At 40.4% G+C, this 21,752-nt stretch overlaps 1 protein-coding gene across 1 annotated transcript; it reads left to right on the forward strand.

The window, feature by feature from the left end:
• The first annotated feature begins 3,885 nt into the window (after positions 1-3,885).
• LOC133912425 (guanine nucleotide exchange factor SPIKE 1-like) lies at positions 3,886-20,845 on the forward strand. Its single transcript, XM_062355139.1, has 31 exons — positions 3,886-4,216; positions 4,323-4,421; positions 5,568-5,730; positions 5,807-5,925; positions 6,426-6,538; positions 6,647-6,702; positions 6,806-6,903; positions 7,072-7,209; positions 7,303-7,617; positions 7,698-7,961; positions 8,110-8,277; positions 8,360-8,551; positions 8,634-8,677; positions 9,622-9,691; positions 9,816-9,977; positions 10,349-10,456; positions 10,620-10,657; positions 11,353-11,497; positions 12,566-12,692; positions 12,788-12,981; positions 13,108-13,238; positions 14,387-14,462; positions 14,605-14,715; positions 14,848-15,030; positions 15,531-15,674; positions 17,703-17,876; positions 17,950-18,297; positions 18,376-18,705; positions 18,912-19,097; positions 19,185-20,159; positions 20,269-20,845. The coding sequence occupies exons 2-31, from the start codon at positions 4,335-4,337 to the stop codon at positions 20,521-20,523; spliced, it is 5,514 nt and encodes a 1,837-aa protein (XP_062211123.1). The 5' UTR covers positions 3,886-4,216; positions 4,323-4,334; the 3' UTR covers positions 20,524-20,845.
• Positions 20,846-21,752: the final 907 nt, after the last annotated feature.

Here is a 21,752-nt window from a genome sequence, read left to right on the forward strand (position 1 = left end):
GTTCAAGATAGCAACACATTACAAAATCATAACACATACAGCTTCATAGTTCATACATTGCATACTAAACCAACTCATACATTGCATACTAAACCAACTACATAAACCAAAAATAGCATACAACCATCGCAACAATAATATCAAAAGGCTTGTTCTCCACTAATCGACACCATTTCACACTTTTACTAACAAACACTCGACCCGATTACAGCCTCCATGAACGATTTGATTCAATCAACAGGGCATCCTCCATACTGGAACACAGAACCTCATCCAAGCTCCATTCAGAAAGAAGGACGTCGTCGCCGTCAATTTCCTTGGATCTCGATGCTTCATCTTCAACGGCCACGCTGCTACTGTCCGGCAAACCAACATGGTTGGGCACAACAGTAACGCGTAGTGCATCCTCCACTTGGAAAACAAGCTGCCCTAGATCCGCCGCAATGGCGTCGACCTCTAGCAGTGCCATGTTTAGCTCCACAGCAGCAGGGGTGCTGTCCGGACTCAAGTTGTCATTTGCAACCTTCTTCAACACGGCAGCTGCCTCCTACACATGGTCATGCATCTTCGACACAAGCGCGGCAAGCGCTACAACGTCCATCTACAACATGGAGCAGGGGATTCCATGAGCACACAAGACCAGTGATGAGACTGCCGAGGCTGCCGTCGCATGGTGGCGACACCCACCCAGCCGGCCGAGGCCGACCAACCATTCCCTACCCAAGACGGATGACAAAACCAGGAGGAGGCGATGCCAGCGGAGCCCTCGCCTCCCTCACCCCCCCACCGTGGGCGCCGCATGACCCCCTACCCCGCACGACAAGCCGGCGCCCCACCTTTCACCAGATCCACGTTTGAACTTCCACACGCTCAGATCTCCAAGAGTGTGCCGAGAAATTTGTACCACTCATCACCTATAGTTGTCGCCGGCGCGCCGCCTCCAGGCAAGTCCGCGCTTCCCTCCATGCGCGCAGGATCTATCCTCTAGGAGCCAGTCGCCCTCGCCACCAACCTTCCGCCGCCGCCCTCGCATGCGCCACCGCCCTCGCGTGCGCCGCCGCCCCTCGTTTCCTTGTCTTCCGCTCAAGCGCGCGAGCCCAACGTTCAGACTCTTCCCCGCTCACCGTCTCTGCGAAGGAAAAGCCGTGGGAACCTCTCTCCTTTCCCATCCCGCATGGTGCGGCCCGTGGGAACCTCTCTCCTTTCCCATCCCGCACAGTGCCACGACGGGAATGCGTTAGAGCGCGATTTTTGTTCCCGTCGAGCTCCTTTTCCTATCGCGAAGGGAACGACGTCCGGGAGGGGAAGCCCTTGAGGTTGGTCTTACTTCTTCTTTGCAGGCTTGTCTTGTTCTGGTTTCTTGGGGTTGGGCTCTGATCTGGTGATGCGTTCTTGGGGGGTATTTGATCAATTATGGATGTGCGTACTTACTGCTTACTCTTTCGTGCTTCAATTCAGACTGCAAGAAAGTCAAAGATACTATACAAGATTTTGTTGAGCAGCAAGACAAGAATGAGGAAAAAGAAAAGGAGAAAGTCTCCTATGCTGCTTACTCTTGGGGAAAAGAAATGAACTTATTTTTTTATCATATAAATTAGTCTATTATATAAGAAGAATATTAGTGAATTTTCTCATATTTTTAGAATTTTATTTGAGGCCATAATAATTGTTAGGTGTTATAAAAATAGCATTTTTGGAGAATTTTAGTTTAAATTCTACATAGACTTTTTGGATGAATCCAATTAAAATGAGTTGCATATGGATTATAAAACATTTTAATTTTTTTTAGGATTTTTTAAGAAATATAAGATCATTTTTCGGGTGAATCTAATTAAAATCAGGTTTTGTATGAAACTAGTGTATAATACTTGTAGTTTTGTGTTACAAGACACAATACTTGTAGTTATATATTACATGACATAATACTTATATTTTTTGTTATAAATGGCATAATACTTATAGTTTTATGCAATTAACTCTAATACTAATGTTTATCTCATATTGCATGACAAATAAAATGTTACTGAATAGTCTCTCTTTCATGGTGACACTATAATTATTATAAAATGTAAGACGTTTCGTGATGATTTTATAGGCTTAGTCACTAAGTATATTCTATGACGTAGATTCTGCGACGAAGCGCGTGATGAGAAAATACATCATTATTATTATTCTATGATAAATATATTATTATACAGTGATAATAATCTTATCATTTTCTATAGTCAGATTTATTATAGTGTGGACTAATAGACCATCATATGCTTCGGATCCATGCAATACGCCCAGCTTGTTGTCTACAAGTTCGCCCTTCTCCTCATTGCATCTTTCTTTTTTACTGGCTTCCTTTGACGCAGGTTACTCCTACACCATGCTCCTAATTAGCCTATGTGCTACGCCGCGCCACTAGTTACCAGCAAGGGACCTTAAGACCCAAGGACCAACCCCCCCCCCCCCCCCCACCTTCTCATCCCTTCCGATCTCAAACCCTAGACGAAAATGCCAGGCGCGTTGCCAACAACCTCATTGCTGAGGTAGATAACTCCTTGCTCTCTCCTTGTCTCAAACCACATTTCCAGGTGAAATTCCCCCATAATTTTTGTGAATTGACATGAAATTATTGGAAAATTTCAGTTGAAAGTAGGAATTCGTGAGTTTGAAAGCTGGTTTCTCCTAGCATATATTGCATGAGCTTGGCTTAAAATACATAAACGACCTAGGCTTCTTTTGGCATTGCTGTATTCTTTACAAAATCACTCATTTTTCTACTTTTGAGTAAGACAATTACCCATACTTGCATTGTTGCCCAACGTTCAAATATGACAGCTGTCCAGCACAAATCAGCTGCTGCAAGGCAAAGTGCTTATGTCACTCTCAATTTCTTGTTTATTAGATGATGTCTAAAAGAAAATAGAGTAAATAAAAAATTGCTTTTAAGAAATAACCTTGCAATACATGCATGTGTGTTGTTAGTTTTTTAAAATTCTCAAGGTAATTTATTGTCTTACAGTAATCTAATATTACTCAAAGAACTAATTTATTCTATAAGAAATAAGTTCATTCTCTTACTTTTTTATATTACTTATCATATCATCTTTACTCAGGTAAACATCTAATTAATATAAAAAAAACTACTATTAGGAGTGATTTTATACACTAACAAGTTACACTGCAATGCAGTTGTCTGACAAAGTTGATTATTCCCGAGATTACTACACTAGCTACGTAGCCGAACAGCATGTTTGTAAACAGTCTTGTCTCTACCCAACGCGCACACAACAGTACACAGTGCTGTTTTTCAGCCTTTGGCAGCGAAGCAATCATCTATGCGAGAGCCAGAGCAGCCGCTGCAGTAGGGATGGCAATGGGTTTTGTTGCCCGGTAACTCATAGAGAATTCACCAATTAGGAAAATACGTTTGGAAAAATTTGATCTCCATAAATTTATATATATTATATCCCGATATAACACATATATATGTTTTTCATAGTATCTAAATCTACAAACATTTACGTTATGCAGAAGAAATAATAATTTACTTATATATACATATTTTTTTTTTATCTAATCTATAATATTTAACTCATCTTAAATTAATTACTGTTGTATACATCAATAGATTACTTATTTATACTATAAATATATTATTAATATATGAAAATAATCAACTATGTCCCACATAAATGAAGATGAGAAAAAACCTCTCTATAATAATAAAATAGAGATAGGAATGGAGAAATATTCCCCGTAAAAATTGGCCCGTTGCCATTCCTACCGTGCAGGGCATTTCCGAAGATTTTAAAAACCTACAGCTAAAAAAAACTAACCGAACAGGTAGAAGAAGCCCAACCAAATCTTTGTTTTTTTACGCTTCGCTTTCCCCCTCCTTTCCACTAAAAAAAAACACTCGCCGCCCAACCCCACCTGCTTCCTTGCTTCCCTTCATCCCCACTCCACCAAACCCTCGCGTCGGGGGCAGCAGAGCAGAGCACAGCGGAGGAGGTGGCGAGCGGAAGCAATGGCCAATGAGTGGTGGCGGTGCTGTTAACATCCTCCTCTTCCTATTTCTCCGCGCTGTCGCCCTCGGGTTGGTGCAGTGGGTGGGAGTGGGGGGTTTCGCGCTGCCTCCGTCGCTTCTCCGGCACGCCTCCCTCGCTCGGATCTGGGCCATGCTCGCGAGATCCTGAGCTTCGGATTCGAGAGCTCCCTTGCTCCGGTTGGGTTTTTTTCCCCGTCGGTTGATGCCTGTTGGTTAGTGCTCGCTTGTGCTGCGCTCGTGCCGATCTGTTCCTAACTGGTTTGGTTCTGGAATGGCGGCCCAGGTGGCGGCGGCGATGGAGCCTGCTGCGCCCGGGGAGCGGCAGCGGTTCAAGCGGATTCCGCGGCAGGCGTGGGCGGGGAACCTGGAACTGGATCCACTGGTACGTCTCGCTAGCTCCCTGCTCCTGCTTGAGGTCCTCGTGGCTGATTTTGGTTGTACGAGTGCTGGTGCGATGCGATTTTATTGGGGTTTTGGGAGTGGTATGCTAGTGCGCAGTCAATGTGGTGCGTGGGAAGCCGGAGGTGTTTGAAATGTGGTGAAATGGGTGCTCGGGATCTCAATGACATGCCGCTAGTTGCTTAAAGTAGGGGTTTCTGAGTGTGCTCATGCTTAGGTGAGAGCTGAGGAGTGTAAACTGATGGCAGTGCTGCCTAGTGGTGCAGCGCTGTGAGCTTTGCGTTGTTGAGGTGAAACCTGCATTGTGCCGCACAATTATTGAATCTTCATATTGCTTGAATGCTTCGGTTGGGTTATCCGTGTTGGATAAATATCAGCTTTATATAAAAACTTGACCCAAGGGGAGAGACATCCCGAAGGCATTGCATTAAGGTCGAGAAAAGGCCCTGAAAGCCGGCTACAACCCGCAAGCTATCGCTGAGCGACCGTGCCATGACCCCGGGGAACACACAGCGAGGGGCCTTTTTTTTTTTTGCGAGAACCAGGGTTTGAGCCCTAGTTGTACCACCGTGCTATTAGCACATTCTCATAACAAATGTTTTATATGGTATGTATCCAAATGTTTTATAACAGCTTTATATGGTCCGTATTCAAATGTTATTTTTTTGTTTTGGCGCTATTTGGGCAATAATTTCTACGGATTGACCATTTTGCCAGATAAACATGGGGATAGACCACGCCTTATTTTTTTCTTTGTCATGTGCATGGCGACAGAATTATTCCAATTGTTTCAAAATTTACTAGGTGCTATGCATTGCGCACACGTGTGTTAGAGTTTTTTTTGGGTGGGGGGTTAGGATGCTGCTAGGCAGCTGGAAGGAGTACCTGAACTTGTCGTGGTGTGAGGTGACACCTAGGCAGCCCTGGGCGTCGATTTCTGAAACATTGATTATATCCTGTGTATTTGTATAGCCCATTCTTCCTTGGTAATAGTTCATTTTGCTCCTTTCGATTGCATTTTCCAAAGAACAATTAAGTGATGCTTGATTTTAAAAGTTTAGGTGATATCAAGAGCTAAGTTCCTTTTCATCTGAAAAAAAGCTAAGTTCCATTTTTTATTTATTTTCAGCTTAATGAAAACTTAGATCAGTGGCCACATCTAAATGAGCTGGTACAGTGCTACAAGGCTGATTTTGTGAAAGATGACTGCAAATATGGACGGTATGAGAGTGTTGCACCACCATTCTTCCAAAGTCAAATTTTTGAGGGACCTGATACTGACATAGAAACAGGTAGTCATCATCCTTGTGGTTGAATTAGTTTTACATACATCTTGTGAAAGTTTTAAATTTTTGCTCCATGTCACAGAATTGCAGCTTTGCAACACTAGACATTCCAAGCCTGAGGATGCTACTGAAGACGATACGCCAAGCACCTCAGGGAGGCAAATATATGAAACCGAAGCATCCGCTTCATCTTCAAAAGTGGTAAGCGCATGCTCTCCGGATTTCTATGCTGGGTGGATTTTGTCCTGTGCTTTGCCAGGTTTTCTGTGAACCTTTGTATCATAGTGCCCTCTCTTCTGCGGTTAATCTAGTGCATTTACTGTGGGCTCTTCATATTGGATAAGCAATATTTCAAGCTTGATTCTTTATGCAGTTTATTTGTCTCTGGTCCTTCCTTCATCTACTCTAATGCTTCCTTCTTTGACTCTTTGTTCATTTTCTTTATTAATTTTAATGAATTTAGTACTTTTTTCACTGTCTTTTGACCTTTTGCCTTTCATGCAAACAATTTCTGTTGCATAGTCGAATCTATAATATTGGTGGCAGAGATTATTGGTAAAAGCAGCTTAAGGATTTTTGAACTGATTTTTATTTTCTGATGCTTTTGTGTAATCATGTCTCCTTCCAAGCTATTGCTCTAAGTAGCAATCCTTATCTTGATGTGGGGCATTAACGGTATCTTATCATCTTCATTTTCTCAGCACTGTAGCCTGTCATCACTGCCAGCATATGAACCTGCATTTGATTGGGAGAATGAGAGGTCTTTGATATTTGGCCAAAGGGTACCAGAAAGTCTCCCTGCGATAAAAAGCAGGTTGCTTCAACATGTAGACTGAAGCATTTCATTCAACTTTGCTTTCTTTTCCCCTTTTTTGGTTCTCTGAGCAATATTTATTAATTTTTTTTTCTATACTGGTTACAGTGGCCTGAAGATAACTGTCAAGGTACTATCTTTGTCATTCCAAGCTGGATTAGTCGGTGAGAGAAAATAACACCTTATATTACTGCTGAACTGTGATGTATCTTATTTACACTTGACAGTACAATGTTAACTTGCTGTTTGACCATCTATCATGCGCAGAGCCTTTCAGTGGAACAATTTGCTTGTACAACAGAGATAGAAGGGAAAAACTGTCAGAGGACTTCTATTTTCACATACTTCCAACGGATATGCAGGATGTAAGGCACAGTGCGAGTTGCTTCCTTCTGGCTCTCCTTTTGGTTGCTATAATTTTGCTATTGATATCTACATATAGAGACTACTGTAGCTTGCCATCTATGTGCAAATTCCACGTATAATGTAATTTCCATTCTGAGTGATCATTTCATTTCTTTTGGACTTAATAGGCTCAGGTTTCCTTGGATCGTCGAGGTGTTTTCTCGTTGGATGCCCCTTCGTTATCAGTCTGCCTTTTGATTCAGCTAGAGAAGGCTGCTACTGAAGAAGGGGGAGTAACACCTTCTGTCTATTCTCGTAAAGAGCCTGTAAGTAAAAAAGATTCTTCGTTGCAATATTAGTGTTGTGCTCCCTAGGTCGATTGTGTACTCTCATTAATCCTGTGCTCATTTTTGTGACAGGTGCACTTAGCTGAGAAAGAGAAGCAAAAGCTGCAAGTCTGGTCTCGAATCATGCCTTATAAAGAATCATTTGCATGGGCTATGATTCCTTTGTTTGAGGGTAACCATGCTGGTGGTGTTGGTGATGCTACCTCTCCTAGCAGTCCTTTAGCACCGAGTATATCAGGATCGAGCTCTCAAGATAGTATTGTGGATCCTATTTCAAAGCTCACTTTGGATGGAAAACTCAACCATTATTCAAGTGGAAGCTCAGTTATTGTAGAGATATCAAACTTACACAAAGTGAAGGAGAGCTATATAGAGGATTCCCTCCAAGTAAGAAGGAACAGCTCTGCACATCCGGTTCATACTCATAATTTACTATGTTAAATATTTAATGCTTTTGTCACCTGTAGGATCCCAAACGAAAAGTACACAAACCAGTGAAAGGAGTATTGAGGTTAGAGGTGGAAAAACTTCATGATGGCCATAATGATGTGGATAACGTTTCTGAAGGTGGAAGCATGGCCAATGATTTGAATGATGCTGGTGAGCTCAATAATGGCAGATGCAACAGGAGTAGCTTTGATGGGATCCGTAGTTCTGTGAATTCTAGTGCTATTGATCAGATAGATGCACATCACAATGGCCAAAATTCTAATGCTGAGAACGGTGATTGTGTAAGTGACTGAGTTTCTCTTCTGCCTACCTTCGCGCAGACTTGCTTGAAACTTGTCATGTAGGATTTCACTTACATTTCTGTTTATATGTGATGCATTCTTGTGTCATTTATGTTATCTGCTCATAGGAGATGCACTCTTATTGCAGTTTCAAGCTTTTGACTTTCGGATGATGTCACGAAGCGAACCATTTTCACAACTTTTCCATTGCCTCTATGTGTACCCGTTGACTGTTAGCTTGAGCCGCAAAAGAAACCTATTTGTAAGAGTGGAACTGAGAAAGGATGATTCTGACATCCGTAAGCCTCCATTAGAGGTTTGTTTGCTCAATTATTTTATTATTCTTATTGAATGCTGTGTAGTCAACATTCTTAGCCACTGGAGATGTGGGGTTCCAGGCTGTTCATCCTAGGGACCGGAACACAATGCTACAGAAGTGGGGACATACGCAAATTGCTGTTGGAACAAGAATGGTTTGCTACCATGATGAAGTTAAGATCAGCCTGCCTGCTCTTTTGACACCCCAACATCATCTCGTGTTCACATTTTTCCATGTAGATCTCCAAATGAAACTTGAAACCCCGAAACCAGTATGCCTCATGTTCCTTATTAGTATGTATTTCATCTTAGTTGTTCATTTTGCTGGTGTCTGACTTGCTCTTATTCCATCAGGTGATTGTTGGGTATTCTGTACTTCCACTGTCGACACATATTCAGTATGCATTGTCTTCTCATCTTCTTTCTTTTTTATGTGAAGTGGTATTCTGTACCAAACCTAACATTAGAGGAGTCTGTAAAGAGAGACTTGAAGGAATGAAATATCCCCAAAGAACTATCCACGGATAGAAGCGCGTGGAAGTTAGCAATCCATGTGCTAGAACCATAACTTATGTATCGGTCTCCTTGTATCGTTATTACTTTCATTTTTTACTATTACTAGTATCTTTATTATCATTATTGTTTTCTCATCATTTTTTTAGTTGGATCTTGTGGGTTTCATCTCTAGCCTACCCCAATTTGCTTGGGACAAAGGCTTTGTTGTTGTTGTTGGTAACATTAAATTAGTCTTAGTCAGTTGCCTCTTATACGGTATCACATCCCAGCCATTGCTGCTTTAGCTTACTAACTTATTCAATTTATGCTATCCATAGCTAATACCATTGAATAGCATGCAGTTGGTCTTGGTGGTGCAGAAAGATTTATCATTAAACTTGGGAACAATAGTTTATATGCTATACTCCCTCTGTTCCTTTTTTCTTTTCTAAGCATTTGTTATTAAAAATCATTTGAAAGTATTTTTCATTACACGTATATTAATACTATTTTTATGTGATAAATCTTAATCTGTTCTGTGTATATCAGTAGTCAAAGTTTCTAAAGTTTGACTGCATGCATTCGTAAACATCTATTTAAGAATGGAGGGAATATCATCAGTCCTATATTTGCTTCATGATTTAACTGCAGGATATAAAGAAATCTTGGTGAATTTGGGATTACTAATTCAGTACTTATCTGTTTTGTACATAACACATCACTTGGCGATATCACAAAGTACTAACATGGCTGCTTACTGTATGACGTACTTGTAATATATAAAAAGAAGTTGTGAACAAGTGATAAGAATTAAAATTGATATGAAACAATTTTCTGCATCTAACAGGTTACTTTCAGATGTATCTTTGCCAATTTTAAGAGAGCTTGTCCCACATTACCTGCAGGAAAGTGGAAAGGTTTGCTGCTTGACTTTGTTTTTTTTCTTCTTCTGTTTCTTCCATCTTAAATGCAGAATTCATCTTCTAAGGAAGTACATTTGCGGTTATAAGTTCTTCTCTAAATTTTCAAAATCTTATACAGGAGAGAATGAACTACCTGGAGGATGGAAAAACTGTTTTCAGGTTGCGTTTAAGACTCTGCTCTTCATTGTTCCCAGTTAATGAAAGGATAAGAGACTTTTTCGTGGAGTATGACCGGCATACTCTACATACAAGTCCACCTTGGGGTTCTGAGCTTCTTGAGGTAACTCTTGTTCTGTCTGACTTAGGGTGGAGCTTCTGCTGTTAATTTCCTTCTTGATCATTGCCTTGTTGATATTTTTGCTTTTATAATAAACCTACAGAAGCTAGAGATTCCGCTTTTGTGGTCAGCAGATGAATTTATCTTTTCTATTTCTATCTTTCTAGGAAGAGTAAGGCCAATATAGTCAAGTTGTAGAAGACGTCAGACACTATCTTCACTGTTTCTTTTTTTTTTAAACCAGACTTTCTTTGTTTAAGAGGGTCACCAACTTTGCTTTGTAGTATAACTTTGCATGACTTTTCATGGTAAAGATACATTGCAGTAGATGCCAGCACTGTTTATTGACTGATCTTGGGATGCAATTTTTGCAGGCCATAAATAGTTTGAAGAATGTTGAATCTACTGCATTGTTACAATTTCTGCAACCGATACTTAATATGCTGCTTCATCTTATTGGTGATGGCGGTGAGACCCTTCAGGTTGTTTGTTTGTTGCGTGCTTCTCTTGTGCAGCATGATTTTGCTCATACTCTAAGCACCACAAAGTATTTGAAATTTCATCTCTACCTGAGTATTCTGCTTCATATATTTTTACAACATTTGATGCTAAGGATGAGTATGGCTATGTCATTTGTTTTTGCAGGTCGCTGCATTTCGAGCCATGGTTAACATTTTAACCAGGTACTTTTTTTGTTTATTTGTTTGATTTAAGTTTATTACTCCCATATTTTTTGTGCTAGTTTCCTTATCGAGTGCTAGCACTTCATATGGATCAAACTTCCCGAATTCCTATTCTCTAACCTTTAGAAGGCCAAATATTTGTTGGAGGAAAAAAAATCAATGCTTTGGATCATCAGGTGTCTTTATTCATGTGTCCAGTATAGTTTGATTATCTTCTCATGGATTGTATGTACTAAAGAGGCGAAGCATTCCCGTTCTGATTAAATTGTAAACATGGCCTGTCAGTGTTAAATATTGGATAATTTTGCATGTGCTCTTCAGGAGTTAAAACCTCACACTTTTCTTTTTTATTGCATCCAAATTTACAAACAGATACTAATAATGACTCTTATTAAGCTAATTCTAACTCAACAGCATTCACTCATCTGAGCACTTTTTTTATTCCACTTGCTAGTTACAGTGCAGATGTGAGAAGTTGTTAGGCTTTAACAGCATGCTGTATACTTGTCTTTAGAGGCATATTGCACAAGAATATGCTAGCAGTTCCCTCTTATCTTTTAGCAAGATCTTAAGCTTTGGGGTTCAACTCTTTAAGAATACTGTTTACTATTTTTTCTATAGCCATTCATCTTGAAGGCCTTCTTTGACCTTGCTTTACCCTAAATTGAGTTACAGATTATGCATTTTTCTTGCAGGGTGCAACAAGAGTCATCTGATGGGGCTGAGAGAAATAGATTTCTTGTTAATTATGTTGATTTTGCTTTTGATGACTTTGGTGATCGACAAGCACCTGTATATCCTGGTTTATCTACTGTTTGGGGAAGCCTAGCTCGGAGTAAGGTTAGCATTGGTTTCTTCTCTGGCTTGAGCAATCTATTATTGTGTTCGAGCTCAGTTGGTAGAGGCTCCAATTGAGAGGCCGCCCACCCGGGCTGGAACCTGGGTGCTCGCAAAAAGTGGGTACCTCCTTGAGAACTGATTTCAGCGAGTTTCTTGGCCAGTCGGGGTTTGGTACTCCCCTCCTTCAAGACGAAGCCAGGGGGATGTCTTCCTGCGGTCGAGTTTTTTTACTTGATCTATTACTAGTACCTCTTTTACTTTCAATATCCTCTTTGTTGGTGGCTCTTGTTTGGCTTCATCTCTAGCCTACCCCAACTTGCTTGGGACTAAAAGGCTTCATTGTTGTTGTTGTACTTGATCTATCGATTGTTTCCATGTTTTAATTGTATATGATGCATAGAAGACACTGTCATCTGTCATATTACTGCTAAAATATCTCAGTTCTTGAATTATGCCATATTGCCACTACCATTGTTTGATCACCCAAATACCCATAAGTGTTGAATTTTGTGATCATAACTTATGAAGCCTCGAGAAATTAGCATTGGCCTGGTTATTCAAAATGGCTGCAAGTTTGATTCTCTTGTACTGCTGTTACACTTGCTACTGACCTTGGATTGTGAGAAGGTTATTAACTCCATTAGATGTTTATATATATATAATATAGCACATAGGCCAACATGGGCTTAGAATAGATGGGCCTTCATATATACTTTGTTAAGTGTATAATAGTCAAGGGTATTATGATAATCTCCTAGTACTAGGGTTTCACTCATGTACTCTATATATTGCCCCCATTGGACTGTCATTGAATACAAGTTGCTACTCCTAACATACTTAACAACACTGACTAATAAGCACTGTGCTAAATGCTTCTTAATACTGCTCATTTTGGTTTTTACCTTTTTGCTTTTACTGTTCTTGCAACTTATCCTCTGTTAATATTTTTAATAATTTTCAATTTATTTTTAAATCATCAAGAGGTGTCTCTGCTGTTCAATCTATTTGTTTTAACAGATATGCATGTTTCTGCTGCTCTGCTTCACCGTTTACTCTTTTGGCTTTTAGGCTAAAGGTTATAGAGTTGGTCCTGTGTATGATGATGTATTGGCAATGGCTTGGTTTTTTCTGGAGCTTATTGTAAAATCAATGGGATTGGAACAAAGTCGTCTGTTCTACCACAACCTTCCACTAGGTAGAATAGATCCAAATGTTTAGTAACTAATTTTATAGTATATGTACATGTATATTTGATTCTACAACAATTGATTGTTTTCTTCCGTGCTGTAGGTGAAGATGTCCCACCGCTACAATTGAAAGAAGGTGTCTTCAGGTGCATCATGCAGCTCTTTGATTGCCTTCTAACTGAGGTTCATGAACGCTGTAAGAAGGGTTTAAGCTTGGCGAAGCGCTTGAACAGCACACTTGCTTTCTTTTGTTATGATCTTTTATCAATTATTGAGCCTCGCCAAGTTTTTGAGCTGGTAATGTGTTTATGTTTTTGAATTCGCACTGTTTGTCCCCAAAACGATAACAGTCCTTCATCAGAAGTTTCTGTGCACAGAGATGTTTTATATGGTCCTAAAGACACACATATATCTATTTTTCAGGTTTCGTTGTATATGGACAAGTTTGCAGGAGTTTGTCAATCAGTTCTCCATGACTGCAAATTGACATTCCTGCAGATAATATGCGACCATGATCTATTTGTTGAGATGCCTGGGCGGGATCCCTCTGATAGGTAGTTTGTTTCATATGTTATTCTTTGTTAAGTAAACCTGCAAAAAATTCAATTTCAAATTCATCTTTGATATCGAGATTCAAAAAAGGGCAGGGGTACTGTTAGCACATGATGAACAATGCCAGATTGACTGCTTGTCTATTTTGTTTCTTGATATCTAGGATGAATTTGAAATTGACTTTTTGCAGGTTTACTTGACTTAATATGCACTGCATACATGATTTTTTGACGAATTTTCGAAACATTGCAACATTTTGAATTTGCTAATGCGAATACTGGAACCCCTGGATACAAAATCCGGACTCAACAAGGGAAATTGTTTGGATACAAAATTGGTTTACTTAACTTTGTGTACTACATACATAATTTTCTTCTTGAATTTTCGAAACATTGTAACATGTTGGATTCATCGTTTTTTCGCTAAAGGTGACGCTGGATCCCGTGGTCATCAACCAATTTCCCTTGTTTGCTAAAATATCACATTTGCAAAGGTTGTTGACAATGCTTATATGTTTTCCAGATGTTCTTGTAGATGTAGATCAAAATTTTTGAACTGTCTTGCTAGTGAAGTTTTAAAACTAAACCAAATTTGTTTTAATAGACCATCAATTATATTTTTCAGAGCAGTAATTCTATTCAGTGTCTCTAGTGACTTAGGGATTCTAAACTTACTAACTGATCCTTACAATTATTTTGTTTAGAATTGCACATGAATCACCCAATCGCTGCCTGTTCTTTGCTTTAGAATGTGAAAATAATCATGTATAGATATATTGATTTTGTCACTACCTCTGGTCCAAAACAGATGCCATCCTATAATGCATGCATTCAATCGTTTTAAAACTCTGACTACTATTATGCATCAAAGTTTTTAGATTCTTCGCATGAGAATGATACTAATAGATTCATCATCAATAGTACGCCTATATCATTATAATTCTATCATATATTTAGAACAGTAATGATAAATGGTTGCACAATAGACCATATCCATGCCCTAAGACAAATAAATCAGACCAGAGGTAGAGTACTGAACTTCCAATGAAGGAAGCAGTGAATCTCATGGATGGCTAGCATTCTCCTAATATTTTTCATGTTCCATTTTTTCTTGGGAAGTGTTTTTGAACTAAATATCTTTGTGTTTACAGAAACTATCTGTCGTCAGTTCTTGTTCAAGAGATTTTTCTCACCTTGGACCATGATGATTTATCTCAACGAGCGAAAGTAAGCTTCTCAATTGCCGAATTGCGAAAAAATTGCATTTATTTTTGATGCAAGCTTAAGCCAACCCCCCATACCCACCCAAAACCATTTCAGAAAATTGCTTACTTTTTATGTTTAAATATACTGTATGCAACCCTTGCAGGCTGCTCGAATTTTGGTTGTCCTTATATGCAAGCACGAATTCGATGCACGTTATCAAAAAAGCGAAGACAAGCTGTACATTGCTCAGCTGTATTTTCCTCTTATAGGACAGGTATGTACCTTATGCACTTCAAAACTAGCTGTATGATATCAATACTCAATATGTTGTTCCCTTGCAGGATTTAGCATATTTAAGGTTTTGATTGCATATTTCTTTGCTTATGAAGAACACTCATTGTTCCAGATCCTAGATGAGATGCCTGTTTTCTATAACCTGAATGCTGTTGAAAAGCGTGAAGTGCTAGTTGTCATTTTGCAAATTATAAGGAACTTGGATGATGCAACTCTTATCAAAGCATGGCAACAGAGCATTGCTAGAACCAGATTGTTCTTCAAGCTTCTTGAAGAATGTATAACCCATTTTGAGGTTTGTACAGTATTCTCATTGAAATTTTAGAATGTTGGAAGTATCTCTCAGTATTGCCTAGTGCTTCTACTGCCCTCACATTTGTTCTTTAATATTATGTTATGGCAAGCTTTGTCTTCATGGTAAGCTCTGATTATTCTGGTTAGTCATATTCTAGTACCTTTGCAGATGATTGAACTGAGTATATCTGAATGCGACCTTCAATATTCAGTCTTGCCTGTTATATTTTTCATGTTTGGGCATCCCATGATACTGAAATGTAGTGCGTCATATTCAAGTTATCAAGTATGTGTTCCAGTTAAAACTACACTAACACATCAACACCTGTTTAAATTGGTAGTATCTCATTTGACAATATTTTATCCTGATAGACTCAGATCTGGTTCAATAAGATATGTGTATTTATTTACTATTGGTTGTGACTCTGCTTTGTCTCCATTGAACCATGTTAACTCTTAATAGTTTATTTGAAGCTAAATCTCTTGAAATGCTGTCTGCAGCACAACAAAGCAGGGGACAGCTTGCTACTAGGCTCTAGTTTGCGGAGCCCTGATGTTGAGCGCCCTGCGTCCCCAAAGTACTCCGAACGATTATCCCCATCAGTTAATGCATACTTGTCTGAGGCTTCACGGCATGAAATAAGGGTACTTGCTTTCACACTATTTATCGCAAGCCCAAGATTTTTTTACTTAAGTTGAATTCGCAGGATGAACATTTTGCATATTGTATATGCTCCTATTTGAGAAACTAGGCATTAGTGGCACTCAAATCATGTTGGCTTTCTCGGAGTGCCCTAGTTTATGGTAGGTTGGGTACACCTTGAGTAGAGTTCCTAAGACATGTAATGGACCAGGTACCACTAACTGGTCAGGATTGTTGCATAGTGTTTTCCTTTTGGTGGTAACTGGCAAACAACCTGGTACAGAATAATATGCTGTTGCAGAGAATGTGGACAGTAAGCATCTTGGGCGGAAACCAGCCTATTACTGATTAGATTTGGCTAGTCTATGCTGACACACACAGGAATCAGGGGGCTTCGGTCTATGCCACACTTCCTAGTTTACCATTGCTTATTTGTCTTATTTATTTCATACTATTGGGATCACAAATTATTCAGAAAATAAATGTTACTCTGACATGCAGACCACTCCCTCGCTGCGGTACCTGCTGCACTAAGAATATTGTGATTCATTGCCAGATCCAGCAATTGGATCTCATGGCAACAGACAGCATGCTAAGGACCTTGCTGCAGGTGCTTACTACTTGGCACCTGAGCTCATAGTCATGGCAGATGAGTGCAGACTGCGGAGCCATGCTGTAGCATGGGTGGAGCTCTGCACTGTACAGTAGCTTCCGGTCAGATGTTATGGCACTGAATCATACTATTGTGGCAGTAGCAACAAAGCTTGGAAGAGAGGCAAGCAAAAGGGGCATAAAACTTCTATCATTTTTTGAAGATGAAATGAGGAATTGCATGTTTTAGATAATTATCTGAAACCAGGGGCATGAGATCGATGACTTATGAATTATGGCAGAATTCAAAATATGATAGTTTCCTATTGCATAGAGCCATAGATACAAATTTCCAACATGGACTCGCTTTTCAATCTTGCTCGAGGTGTTGTAGCTGATTGAGGTTGACCAAGGCACAGACCGATGAATCTTGCTCGAGGTGGTGCTGCGCTAATAGGGCAAAGGTGGACGCCGAGGCGTAGAACTCGGCCAGCGGCGGTTTGTGGATTGGATCGCACGGCGGGCGACGTGCGATCAGAGTGGAGGAAGCCGCGCGACGGCAAGCAACAGCGGTTGTGGTGAATCGGAGTCATGACGGTGAGTAGCAGATGGACGATGGCAGGGAGGCCCTCGCGCAGATAAGGACGAGCAGTGTCGGGCGTCAAAGCGGCAGCGGTGGTCTCGAGTGGCCGAAATCGTGTGAAATTGGACGGCGATGCCTGACGACAGGGTAGCGATGTCCTCCTGATGGCACCGACAACTGGATCCTGACTGGCGGATTGCAATAGGGACGACTATGACGGTGGCCGACGACGGGCAGTTGCGACAGATTGCCGCGATGGCATCTTCGTGACGACCGGTAGTTGCCGCGGCAAGAAGCTTCCGTGACGGACTGCGGTGGCCACGATGGGTGGCATACGGACTGTGACAGGCGGTGGTGGCCTCGAGGGCGGCATTTCACAGAGGGGCGGCGATGTACCGCGACGTGCGGCAGCAGATGAAGTTGCACAATGGGCGAAGATTGCAGAGGACGAACGGTGTGAAGATGGATTTGGATGATGGATTAATCTAACCCTAACCCTAACCAGGCTCTAATGCCATGTTAACTTTGTATAGATTGCACAAATGATAGATGGATATATTGAGGCCTAATGGGCACTATATATAGAGGTACATGAGGGAAATCCTAGGACTAGGAGATTACTCTAATACCCTTAGCTATTATACCCTTAACATTTACTTTGAGGCTCTATAAAATTGGGAATAACATTTACTAATATGATGTCTATTGAGCATGTGTCAAGCGAGCGAAAAAAGTTCTTTTTGGATCATTTATGAGCATATACTTTGCAAACTGATGTGACGAAAGTACCTCCTTAATTACAGCCAACTTGTTATTAGTCATTTGTTTTCATAATGATCAGAGTTTTTTAATGCAGCCTCAGGGAACACCAGAAAATGGATACATGTGGAACAGGGTTAGTCCTCAGCTAAGCTCCCCTAATCAACCCTATTCATTGAGGGAAGCACTTGCTCAGGCGCAATCTTCAAGAATCGGGTCAACAGCCAGGGCATTGAGAGAGTCTCTACATCCAGTACTGAGACAAAAGTTGGTATGTACTACAATAATGTGCGGTATTGTGGGTTATGTGTTTCTCCCTTTGACCTGAAAGAAAATTCCTACAGGAGCTTTGGGAAGAAAATCTCAGTACTGCTGTGAGCCTCGAAGTGTTGGGAATAACTGAGAAGTTTTCAGTTGCTGCGGGCACTCGTAGCATCACTACTGATTATGCTAAGCTAGACACTGTAACATCTATCTTAATGGGTCTTTTGTCTAGGAGCCAGCCCTTGGCTTTTTGGGAAGCTTTCCTTCCTGTGGTCTATAATATATTTAATCTCCATGGTGCAACATTGATGGCTAGGGAGAATGACCGCTTCTTGAAACAAATTGCTTTTCATGTTTTGCGGCTTGCTGTTTTCCGAAATGATTCAATTAGAAAAAGGGCTGTTGTTGGGTTGCAGATTCTTGTTCGGGTAAGCTGCTTAGCTTATTTGCAGCTTTATATAGTCATGAATTGAATGATCCTAATACAGATATTCTTGTGCTTCTAGAACTCATTCAACTATTTCAAGAACACTACAAGGTTGAGGGTCATGTTGACAATTACTTTGTCAGAATTGATGTCGGATGTGCAAGTAACTCAGATGAAATCTGATGGTTCTCTCGAAGAAAGTGGTGAAACTCGGCGTCTTAGGAAATCATTGGAGGAAATGGCTGATGTGAGAAGCAAGGATCTGCTAAAAGATTGTGGCCTCCCTGTTACTGCACTTGAGGCGGCTCCTGAAGGTTCCACCGATAATAAGTGGTCTTGGGTAGAGGTGAAACATCTGTCTAAATGTCTAATCCAGGCCCTTGATGCTGGTCTGGAACATGCTCTCTTGGTAAGCAAATTTTGCCAATGAATCCTACTGTGCTATCCATAGTTTGTTGTGGCAAAGTGACAATTGGAAATCTGAAAGGAAATTCACCTTCTTGTTCAAGTTTAAGACATCTGCACACCTGGAATGCCAATATGCTTGGCTCTACCACCTTTTTCCATTTGAATTTTCTGAACTCTGACACCTGTGAATCCAAATGTTCCTTTTAGGGTTCTGTAATTACTGCAGACAGGTATGCTGCTGCCGAGGGTTTCTATAAGCTAGCTCTGGCCTACGCACCTGTTCCAGATCTTAACATTATGTGGTTGCTGCATCTGTGCGATGCACACCAGGAGATGCAATCATGGGCTGAAGCAGCGCAATGTGCAGTTGCTGTAGCTGGTGTGATCATGCAGGTTGTGATTTTTGCTCTAGTATCCTTCTCGTCTAGTAATCCTGAAATCTCTGTATGGAGTTTTGTAACCTCTGAAATTTTCTTGCAGGCACTTGTTGGAAGGAATGATGCTGTGTGGACCAAGGAGCATGTTGCTTCCCTGTGTAAGATTTGCCCTATCGTGAGCACTGATGTGAGTGCAGAAACATCTGCAGCTGAAGTTGAGGGATATGGTGCATCCAAACTAACTGTGGATTCAGCTGTCAAGTATCTTCAACATGCTGACAAACTCTTTGCACAAGCTGAACTCTACCACTTTTGTGCTAGCATCCAGGAACTAATCATTCCTGTGTACAAAAGCAGAAGGGCTTATGGACAGCTGGCTAAATGTCATACATCACTTACAAACATCTATGAGTCCATTCTTCAACAGGAGGCTAGTCCTATACCATTTATTGACGCCACATACTACCGAGTTGGTTTTTATGGCGAGCGTTTTGGCAAGCTCAACAAAAAGGAGTATGTGCTTAGAGAGCCACGGGACATACGTCTTGGTGACATTATGGAGAAGCTTAGTCATATATATGAGGCTAAAATGGATGGCAATCACACCTTACACATCATTCCAGACTCGAGACATGTCAATGCTGATGAGTTGCAACCTGGTGTCTGCTATTTACAGATCACTGCTGTTGATCCTGTTATGGAGGATGAGGACTTGGGGAGTAGGAGGGAAAGGATTTTTTCTTTATCTACTGGTACTGTTCGTGCACGTGTGTTTGACCGTTTTCTTTTTGATACACCATTCACAAAGAATGGAAAAACACAAGGTGGCCTAGAAGACCAGTGGAAGAGACGCACAGTGCTCCAGACAGAGGGTTCATTTCCTGCTTTGGTGAACCGCCTGCTAGTTATCAAATCTGAATCTCTGGAGTTCTCTCCTGTTGAGAATGCGATTGGTATGATTGAAACAAGAACTGCTGCATTGAGAAATGAACTAGAAGAACCTCGGAGTTCTGAAGGTGATCAACTACCAAGGCTTCAAAGCTTGCAAAGGATACTACAAGGAAGTGTGGCTGTTCAGGTAAGGCTGAATCTCCTTTGCAGAATATGGAAAGATTGATGAGTTTGTCACTACTGTTTGCTCTATTTTTTTTTTCTACTTAGCTAATTCATTTGCTGTTGCGATGCAGGTCAACAGTGGAGTACTAAGTGTATGCACTGCATTCTTATCTGGTGAGCCTGCGACTAGGCTCAGATCACAAGAACTGCAGCAGCTCATCGCTGCATTGCTTGAATTTATGGCTGTCTGCAAGCGTGCCATCCGTGTGCATTTTAGATTGATTGGCGAAGAAGACCAGGAATTCCACACCCAACTTGTTAATGGGTTTCAGTCACTTACTGCCGAGCTTTCTCACTATATCCCTGCCATACTCTCGGAGCTATGAGAGTACTGTAACAGGTTGGAAATTAGGTAGCATGTGAATGGCTCATTCTTTCAGTTGCGGCTCCCCACCAAATGTCCATATTTCCATTAGCTTGGTTGTATAGTTGTGGAAACTGGAAATTAACTAGTCTTTTGCAGTACCGTGTCACGATTTTGGAGTGTAAAGTATGTACAATTCTTAGTGTTGTGTATCTGTGTCGCCGTGTTGTTTGTTGCAGTTTGCTAACTGTACTAGCAACGAACGGACATTTTACAACCATTGATAGTTCTGGTCTCCTGGAGTGAAATATAGTGCCTGCTGATTCTAGGTGTTTATTTTTTCTTGTGGAAGTTCTCAGTTTATTTCTGCACAATGAAAACTTGTGATATTGAAATTGTTCATTAGGGTCATTGTATTCTGAATGTTCACTTGTGTGTAATGATGCCTGAATAGTCCATGGGTCGGGCAAGATTGACAAGACACTGTACATTTTTCACGTAATATGGGTCTTGTCCTTCACAAGTTCAGTAGTTCTACATCGAGCAGCTTTGCATATATATATTAACACTATAATCTTTAAGTATAGCAACTATCTAAAGAGTTTGTAAATAACACATAGCAGCAGTTACATATTTAGATTCAGCAGTAGATTATGCAACGGAGGACTATTTTCTAGATGACCATGTAACAAGAAAATTACCTAAGAAATAATATGTATCAGATGTACTTTTTCTATTAATTCTATAATCTCTAAAATCAACATTAGAAAAAACTCTTAAGTTAATAGATGAAGAAGCAAAAAACCAAATACAAAAATCTTGAATTACATGAAGATACTTTAAAATCCGTTTAACAGTTTGTCGATGTGAAGCACGTGGAGAAACTTAAAATCATGCACATAAGCATACAACAAATTGTATATCTGGTTTTGAAGTAGTGAGATACATAAGTGATCCAACATACTTCTATATTCTTTTTGATCAACTAGCTCACCATCTTCATCAGGATCAAATGTCGTTGTTGCTTCAATGTGTTATGATCGGCTTGTTGTTTTTCATCTCAAAACGTCGTAGCAGGTCTCGTGTATATTTACTTTGATGAACAAAAGTATTTTCTTTGGTTTGTTTGACTTGAAGTTCTAAAAAGTACGTTAGTTTATCCATCATACTTCATCTCAAATTTTCTGCTCATCGTTTTTGAAAAATGGGACACCATATCATCTACATAAATATAAATAAATAGTTGATCAT

The sequence above is a fragment of the Phragmites australis genome, chromosome 3 (genome assembly GCF_958298935.1).
Source record: "Phragmites australis chromosome 3, lpPhrAust1.1, whole genome shotgun sequence".
Taxonomy (NCBI): Eukaryota; Viridiplantae; Streptophyta; class Magnoliopsida; order Poales; family Poaceae; genus Phragmites; species Phragmites australis.

Excerpts from the sequence above, each read along its gene's own strand:
- LOC133912425 (XM_062355139.1), top strand. The coding sequence starts at position 4,335 with ATGGAGCCTGCTGCGCCCGGGGAGCGGCAGCGGTTCAAGCGGATTCCG. Across the intron at positions 10,658-11,352 it reads ATGGTTAACATTTTAACCAG|GGTGCAACAAGAGTCATCTG; the intron begins GTACTTTTTTTG and ends TTTTTCTTGCAG. Across the intron at positions 15,675-17,702 it reads CTTCACGGCATGAAATAAGG|CCTCAGGGAACACCAGAAAA; the intron begins GTACTTGCTTTC and ends TTTTTAATGCAG.